General features: G+C 42.8%; 1 protein-coding gene across 1 annotated transcript; it reads left to right on the top strand.

Moving 5' to 3' along the window:
- Window positions 1–5,558: 5,558 nt before the first annotated feature.
- LOC149871169 (olfactory receptor 5AP2-like) lies at window positions 5,559–7,084 on the top strand. The gene has a single exon (XM_090034856.1). It carries the CDS (start codon window positions 5,559–5,561, stop codon window positions 6,495–6,497), a length of 939 nt encoding a protein of 312 aa, XP_089890982.1. The 3' UTR covers window positions 6,498–7,084.
- The last annotated feature ends 2,031 nt before the right edge of the window (window positions 7,085–9,115 follow it).

Here is a 9,115-nt window from a genome sequence, read left to right as displayed (position 1 = left end):
TAGAAGGCTCCTCTGCCTTCCCTCAAACATAGCCAGAACAAGGACTCACAGGATTGGGCAGCTGCACAAAATGTGGGATGGGGAGAACATAGAGGGCCTTTGTATGCACCACAACATTGGCCTTTAAAATGGCTTAAGTGCCCTTTTGCACCGTGTTAATGGTGCAGGTGTTTACAATGTTGAGGGCCCTCAATATTTCCTTGCAGGGATTTGGCTGCAGGCCCCTAACCATACAAGTGGCCCTCCTCTGAACCCTCTCAAGGTTGTCCACATCCCTCTTGAAGTGTGGCACCCAAAACTGGACACGGTACACCAACTGCAGCTTGACCAATGATGCATAAAGGGGAAGTATCACCTCCTTAGACCTGTTTGTTGTGCACCTACTAATGCATGATGAAGAGTGGTTAGCTTTACTTATCACTTCATCATATTGGCAACTTGTGTTCATCTTGGAGTTAACAGTGACTCCAAGATCCCCTTCTGCTGCTGTGCTACTGAGAAGGTCATCCCCCAGCCTGTAAGTGTGATGGTGATTCCTTCTCCCTAGGTGCAGCACCTTGCATTTGTCCTTTTCGAACGGCATCCTATTCTGTTCCACCCACTTGTCCAACCTGTCCAGATCTGCCCCTGGTGTTGTAAATTTACCCCATAATTTGCTATCAGATTTACCCCAGATTTGGACAGAGTGCTTTCCTTGCCCTCATCCAAGTCACTGATGAAGACATTGAACAGCACAGGTCCAAGGACCAAACCTTGTGGGACTCCACTGCCCACTTTTTTCCAGGTCAATAACAACCTATCCACCACCACTGTCTGAGTGTGACCCCCTAAGCCAGTTTACCACCCACTTGATTGTGTAAACATCTATGTCACAGTCACTCAGTTTATCTATTAGGATATAATGAGATATCATATCAAAGGCCTTCTTATAATCTAAGTAGATTATAACCACCTTGATTCCTGTGTCTAACCATTTTATGCTCTGGTTGTAAAAAGAAGCAAGGTTAGTCAGGCAATATCTACCTGCTATGAGTCGATGCTTGTTGCCCTTTAGCATGTCTTTCCCCTCTGAACACCCACAAATGTGATCCTTAACAAATTTTCAAAGGTTTTCCCAAGGATAGAGGTGAGACTAACCAGTCTGTAGTTACCCAGATCCTCCTTTCTCCCCTTCTTGAAAATAGAGACCACATTGGCCCTTTTCCAGTCCTCTGAGACCTCACCTGAGCATCAGTAGTGCTTGAACAGCCATGACAATGGCTCTGCTATGACACCAGCCAATTTCTTCAGCACTCTTGGATGAAGATCATTCAGGCCTGTTGAATTAAACACATCCAGCACCTCCAAGTGTCTCTTCATTAAGTTGGTGCTAATAGTTGACAGGCTGGTTCTTCATAGTTTCATAGTTTCATGTTGATAGGGTCAGAAGACACCTGAGCAGATCATCAAGTCCAATCCCCTGCCGTGGCAGGAAAGAGTAATGGAGTCAAATGATCCCAGCAAGGTGTTCACTGAGCCTCTTCTTAAAGACTCCCAGGGAAGGAGCCAGCACTACTTCGCCTAAAAGTTGGTTCCAGATCCTAGCCCCCCTGACAGTGAAGAAGCTTCTCTTGATGTCTAGTCTGAATCTATCCACTGCCAGCTTGTGAACATTATTTCTAGTCACTCCTGGTAGTATTCAGGGGAACACGGACTCCCCCAGTGCCTGCTGGTCCCCTCTGACTAGTTTGTAAATGGCCACTAGATCCCCCCTCAGCCTTCTCTTGTGAAGGCTGAACAGGTTCAGGTCCCTTAGCCTCCCCTCATAAGGCCTGCTCTGCTTCCCCCTGATCATGCGAGTGGCCCTCCTCTGGACCCTCTCCATGTTGTCCACATCCCTCTTGAAGTGCAGCGCCCAGAACTGGATGCAGTACTCCAACTCTTCCTTTATGCCTGTCTATGATCCAATTGGGAGATTTATCCTGATCCATGTTCAAGAACACAGAGGCAAAATTAACCCAAAGTAAACCCCCATGGTGTGTACAAGCTGCCAGAGATGGCAAACTTAACCCCGCGATATCTTCCGCCCATGCATTACCACTCTGCCCATCTCTCTTCCTAGAATTCTATCCCTGAAGCTCCCACCCTTCTCCTCCCCCCCCCCTTGGTTTTGATGGCTCTCTTTCATCACATATCCTTTACCTTTCTTTCCTTCCTATGATCAATGACATTTTTCAGTACTGCTTCCCAAAGGGACATCTGGTGATATAAAAAGCCAGTAAGACCCATTCAGTGGTAGAGTTCTCCATGTATGCAAAACAACATCAAAACAAATCAAAACAAACACAACACAAACCTTCCAATATTGTGGTTAATTATGATTTTCTGTATAGTGTTATGATCTATGAATTTATTGTTAGTCCTGTTGCTTTTATAAGCTCCTTCTGAAGTAGCAAACAACCATCTCAAGACTTGACAGATCTAAAATAGTGCTATATATAGACTGTGGATACACATCAACTCAAAATAGGTGGATGTCTTAACTTGTGGGTTTCAGTGTCAATTCTTACTCTCTCTTAATGGTCTAATGCAGTGGGAGCCAACCTTTTTGGCAGACACACCACAGATTAGCACTGTACCCTTTCAGGGTGCAACTCTGATCCTCTTCCTCTGCCCAGTTTGGTGCTCTGCTTTCTGCTCCCTGCCATAGTTATGCATGGTTCCTCCCCAGTCTGCTGAGTGCCACACCTAGAGGTTTCTTGTTGCACTTACGGCATGTGTGATGCAGGTTGGACACCTGTGGTGTAATCACCATGTCACTTTTCTTTCTATGACATTCAGACCTCCCTCTCAGCTATCTTGTGCTTCCAAATGCAGACACCAGCACAGCCCTTACAATGCACATCAGTCCTAGCTTCACGTGAACTCTGTTCTGTTCTATCTGAAAACTGGATAGAAATTTTCTAATATTGGACTGTCACACTACTGATTTCTAAACTAAATCCATTATAAATCCATTAAATATAAAATAATTGAAAAAATGCATTTTCAAAAATATGCCTATGCATTATCTTTATTAGTATTGCTTTTAGTCAAGTTGTTCTCATTTTTGGACTCCATAAAGGGGAGGAAGGATGAAGAGAAGCACTAGCACTTCCGCTTCCATGATGAAAAACTTTTGGCATCTAATTACTTCATGCTCCCTAAAGACCAAGTGGGCATTTTAATACATGCCTTTACCCTGTCCCGGCAATTATTTTTTCTGAGAGATTCTATCATGTAATGCCAAGAGCCTAACTCCATATGCCACACATCTAATTAGACTTCCTATCAGTTCAGTTAAAGATAGACAGGTCTCAGTTCCAACGGACATTTTAAAATTATGGAGTACATGTTAAGGTAAGTTAAAAGCTTATTAACTATCTTTAATACCTACAGAAATCACTAACATAAAACCCTTCTACTAGGAAAAAAAAATCTTAGTTTCCTAATGTTTAATCTTTTGATAGCAAAATGTCATCTTTGTTTTCTCTCACTGAATAACTCGTTGATAAATGGGAAAGCAAATGAAAAAAATATAGCCTTAGTGCTTAGTGCAGTTGTTTTGGAAGACTCATGAACTAGATCAATCCTCAATTTGTTTCAACTGATCGAGTTCCATCAAAATTCATAGGGCTCTGATAACTTAAATTGACTCAGGATCCAGCTCAGTGAGCTGAGCTCCTCTACTACTACCTATGCTTTTCAAGCATCATCATCATCACTAACATCATTTCTACAATATTATATAGAATAATAAAGTAAAAACATTTATCAGATTTACTTCTTGTTGAGGATCACAATATATCTTATGAAAGACCAAATAGTTTGCTTATATAAAACCTTCAGTTGAAAACATAAAAAGATTGACAAATGTAAGCTATAGCAGTAATTGAAAAGAGACTGGGCTATGAAAGCATCCTAAGAATTGTTTGTAGTGCATTTGTATCATGAGTAATTATGAGTCCTTCAGAAAGTAACAGACATGGAGACTCCTAAAAAATTACAAGGATGGTAACTTTCTAATCTTAGGTAAGGTTCTAAATCTTGATGTAAATTATATCCCTTCCAGTGGTTGTCATCTCCCAACATCTTGGGTTGTGGAGATACAGTAATATAATCATAATAAAAAACAAAACCAACAATTATTCTGCACATATACATTTTGAGGAGAATTCTTGCTTTTCTAACATTCTAGTTCATTTATTTTTTACATGAAAAAAAATATTTTAAGTTTCTTGAAGCTTTCTGCTAGTGAAATGCTCCTGATCAAAACTCACACAGAGAAATTCTCTCCCTGTCCACAGAGATCGTGCAGTACTGCCAGGGAAGCTCTGACTTCTCAAGCACACCATTCTCTTCTTCACAGCAGGTCTCTCAGTGTCATGGTTGGTGCACAGTGACATTGTAATGCAGATAAATATTGTGTGTGTGTTTCAGACAATATCTCTAGTTTGAAGGTGAAAAACAAGCACCTTTGCAGCTACTTGGAGTTCACACAAATGGTCTCACTCCATATTGTCTAGATTGCAGCTACTACCTTCAAGACATCTCCTTGGGACACCAGGTATATATCAGGTAGGTGTTCATTAAAAAAATAGGTTTAATAATTCTTCTTTTAAAAAGGATATATAGTTATTTCTATTTTCTCCTCTTTCTCCAGACAGATGAGAGAGGCTAGTGGAGACAATGCAGGATAATCAGTTATCAGTGTAACAGTGCTGCAAAAAAAGAGATAGCTGTTAAACTAGTATCACTGCTCAACAGGACCTTTTCCTCATGAAGTGCAACATTGTCCAAGACCGCTTGCTGTATGTGATTTTATTGTGCTAAGCTGAAGGAGGAATAAGAGTCACAATCATAGTTTTGTACAGACCTATTTTTAATTAATTGTGTCATTTTTTCCATAACTCCTCTATTCATGTACACCACCTCTTTAGAAATATTGTTTTAGTCATCTTAAGAACCACATTTGTATTTATTCAGTTTAAGCAGGTAACTTGCCCACGGTGCGTGGTTTAGTTAGGAGTGTCATGTTGAAAGAGTGTTTTCAAACTGATATTTTTAATTATACCGAGGTGTTAGAGTTCCAGTGTACTTCCAACCCTTTCATGCACTATGCTAGACCTAGAAATTTAATTTCATATTAACGAAGTTATATTTGCAATGACAGTGTTTTCCAGGTCAGCACACTGTTTTTACTTATAGGTATCTTTATTTGATTTGATTTGATTTTACTTTATTTTATTTTTTTCACCTTTTTCCTTTCAAATTAGAAAACTTGGCAGTCATTCACAAATGCATGCATCGATACCCATGCATGCTTTATTAAGATAAGTTTAACGTTCCAAATGTCATGCAAAGAATGAAGGATACTTTGCTTTTTTGATGCAAGCTCTTAATTGCATTACAAGGTGTTGTTATCCTTTTCCCCTCCCACTTGCTACCTCTTCAAAAATAAGCTTTATCTTGGAATATCTTTTCTGTCTGTCAGTTTGAGTTGCTTTCCCCCCCAGTAGCACAGAATACATCTGAAATAAATGGTGAAGGGAAATCTGAGTGAGGTGACTGAGTTCATCCTCCTTGGTTTCACAGACAATGATCAGCTTCAGTCCCTCCTCTTTGTGATGATTTTGGGGATCTATACTGTAAGCCTGGTAGCAAATCTTGGCATGATCACAATCATCAGGATTGAGCCTCGGCTACACACCCCCATGTATTTTTTCCTCCGTAACCTGTCCTTTGTAGATCTCACTTACTCTACAGTTATTGCACCTAAGACACTAGTGAATTTCTTAGCAGCAACAAAAGCCATTTCATTCATGGGCTGTGTCACACAATTTTTCTTTCACTCAGTCTGTATCAATACTGAGGTTTTGATTCTGGCTGTGATGGCATATGATCGATTCATAGCGATATGTAAACCACTACTTTATACACTCATTATGTCCAGGAAAGCCTGTTTCTGGCTTGTAATTGGGTCATATTCATGTGCCTGTGCCTATGCCATTGCTCACACAGGTGCTTTGTTCAGCATGTCCTTTTGCGGCCCTAATATCATCAATCACTTTTTTTGTGATATCCCACCACTCCAGAAACTCTCCTGCTCCCATACCCACTTCTATGCTGTGGTGCATGTTGTCTTTGCTGCTGTAGCCATATTAAGTACAATTCTAATTATCTCTGTTTCCTACCTGTGTATTATCTTTGCTATCCTGCAGATCCGCACTGCCAAGGGCAGGCACAAAGCCTTCTCCACATGTGCCTCCCACCTGACAACTGTTTCCGTGTTGTATGGGACTCTGTTCTTTATGTATGTACGACCCACATCTAGCAAGTCTGCAGACCAGGACAAACTGTTAGCTGTGTTCTATACCCTGGTAATCCCCATGCTGAACCCCCTTATCTACAGCCTCAGAAACAAGGAGGTCAAAGATGCCCTGAAAAAGATATTACATCAGAGAACAATTTCTCAGTGAATTCAACTGACAGGATGAATTAGGAGAGGGGGAAGGGGGAATCATTAACATTTTGAATACATGGTTAAAAATTCAACATTTTCCATGAGATGGTTATTAAATACTTCCAGGCTCCATATATACTGCACATACATCCCTCTCACTGCTGAAGAAGCTATACTTATATCTAACACCTATGGGATAAGCTTGTTCAAAGCCCTCCCTCGCACATATGCTTGTTCATTAAAACTTAGAAATTAAAATATTGGAGATCTTTTTTTACTAGAATCCAATACATTCGTTGTCTCAGATGTACCAAACAAACTCTTAGGAAGTTTAATAAGAAGTAAATATTGATGTGGACCACTATAGTATTATTTGCAACTGAGAAGAACTAACGGCTTGGACATTCCTTCTCCTAACTATCTGACACAGGAATGGATGTGTTTCCAAACGTAAATGTATTAGGAATACATATACCTTAATACATATAATAAGACATTGTATCCACTCCATGATATATTACAAGAAAAGTAGTGATAACATTTCAGTGATTGAACTTGGCCATTGCGGTAGGTGGGTTCTTGTGTGGTGTGTGTGTATGTGTGTGTCTGATCAAAGGGACATTAAAGTGAGACTTCCATAAACTAAGTGTGTGTGAATGTTCCAGCTAGGCCACTAAATGAGTAGGAGTTTGTAATGAATGTGCAGGAAGGTGAAAGACTGTAGCCCAGTCTTGGCTACAGAGTACCACTGCCTTTTGACTGCTGTTTTTCTGGTCCCATCACTCTTTCACTGTTGCCTGGAAAAGTGCTCTAACCATTGTGGAAACTTCACAACATGAAGAAGGAAGAAGCCAAATTCAACAGCTACATATCTTTTCTAAGCCTATGCAAGAAACACAACATAATTCCCAGGAGACTGAGCATCTACAGTCCTCTGACTACTACACACTACACAACTTCATATATGCTTCACAACTATGCAGGAGACCTTCAGAAAAACTTAGAAATCATCTCCTTCACATAGCCCACTCCAAAAGAGATCAGCTCAAGAAGGAAATGAAGACATGCTACAACAACTTAAAGGAGATAAATCCAGATAGCCTCTCAAACATTATACAACGTATACAAAAAGACTTCCAACACCAATACCATACAACATTCCAACCTCATACCTGATGAAACTGAAGGAAGCATTCAACTCTCAAATATTATCAATCTCTCCATGCACACACTTACCAAAGCTGAAAAAACTGTCTCTCAAAAATCCTTGATTTCTGTCTAGAAAAAGACCCTAATAAGATACTACAATGTGGGGAACTGGAAGAATTTATCCAATGCCTCCATCAAGAAATATTTCCACAACCAAAATGAATCCACTTTCAACAACCATTCATCCTGTGACAACATCAAGGAAAGGATTAACACCACAAAATATAAAAATCCATAAAGTTTGCACTCTTTCCTGCTTCCTTTCATGTTGTGGGGAGAGAACTCTGGGGGCCAGGAAAAGCATGGCCAGGCCAGGCAGGGATGGAGGGCAGGGGCAGGGTTGGATGCGGGCAGGGGCAGGGGCAGGGGCAGGAAGGGCCCTCCCTCCAATTTGGGGCTTACTAGGTGGGCATGGGAGGTATGCCCAGTGGCCCAAGCCCATCTCCACTGGCAGTGAGGCTGTGCAGCTCCTAGTAGTGTCCTGGGGTTCAGGGGCATGGTGCCTGTTTGCCTGGACACCACCTCTCTCTGGGAAGGAACTGGAGCTGCTGAGGTCTGTTGGTGCCATGGCTGGCCTGGCCTCCTGGCCAGAGCTGTACACCCAGAGCTGGCACAGCAGGTGCTGGCCTGGGCTTCTAGAGCTGCTGGGCAAGATCAGGGGTGGGGATAATGGTAGGATGGGCTCCTGGCAGCCCAAGGGGCTCCCCCCCACTGAGTCCTCATCATGGGTGCCTGAGAGCTGTGGAGGCTTGGGCAAACTGCCTGTGCTGGAGTAGCCAGCATGGCTCAGGCCAGGGTCCTGGGGCATGAGGAAGTCATGCAGCTAGTGCATAAAGGGCATGGAATTGCAGGCAGTCCCCAAGTAGCAGCTGTGGTTGCTGATGGTGATCCACTTGCTTGCAAGGTCTTGTCCTTTATGCAACACTGGAATGGTGGCCTGTCATGCCTGCACTCCTGCTTGCAGCCAGAGAGGACCTCATACATGTGGGTATTGGAGCTCTATGCAAACTGGCTGAGGACCCCAGCCTTGCCCCACAGCACAGTCTCCTGGGACCATTTCTGGCCCCAGGAGGCAGCATGTGGCATCAGGGATGATGCCAGCATGGCTTCCTCAGTAACTCACTGGGCCTCTGCCTGACAGTCCAGGCACTGCCAGGCCTGTGCAGGTGCCTGCAGCACCCAGCACAGGGGCACAGTGCAGGACAGGAAAGTGCACATTGATGCTGTACCAGAGACCAACACCAGGGTCTGGGCAGGCTGCTGCAGTTGACCTGGGGCTTCTGCTGCATGACACAGCAGCCAGAGGCTGGCTGTGGGTGGCCCAGGGTTCTGGCATCCCTGCAGCCTTTTAAAGGCCAGGGGCTGTGGCAGGCAAAGAGCCTGTTCCCATTGTGCAATGGCTGCTCTACCCCAAGCCCTGGGAGT

This window comes from Crocodylus siamensis, chromosome 2, assembly GCF_052110815.1.
Source record: "Crocodylus siamensis isolate JL-2025a chromosome 2, ASM5211081v1, whole genome shotgun sequence".
Classification (NCBI taxonomy): Eukaryota; Metazoa; Chordata; order Crocodylia; family Crocodylidae; genus Crocodylus; species Crocodylus siamensis.
The sequence above is the reverse complement of the archived record's forward strand: the minus strand, read 5'-3'. Positions and strand labels throughout refer to the sequence as shown.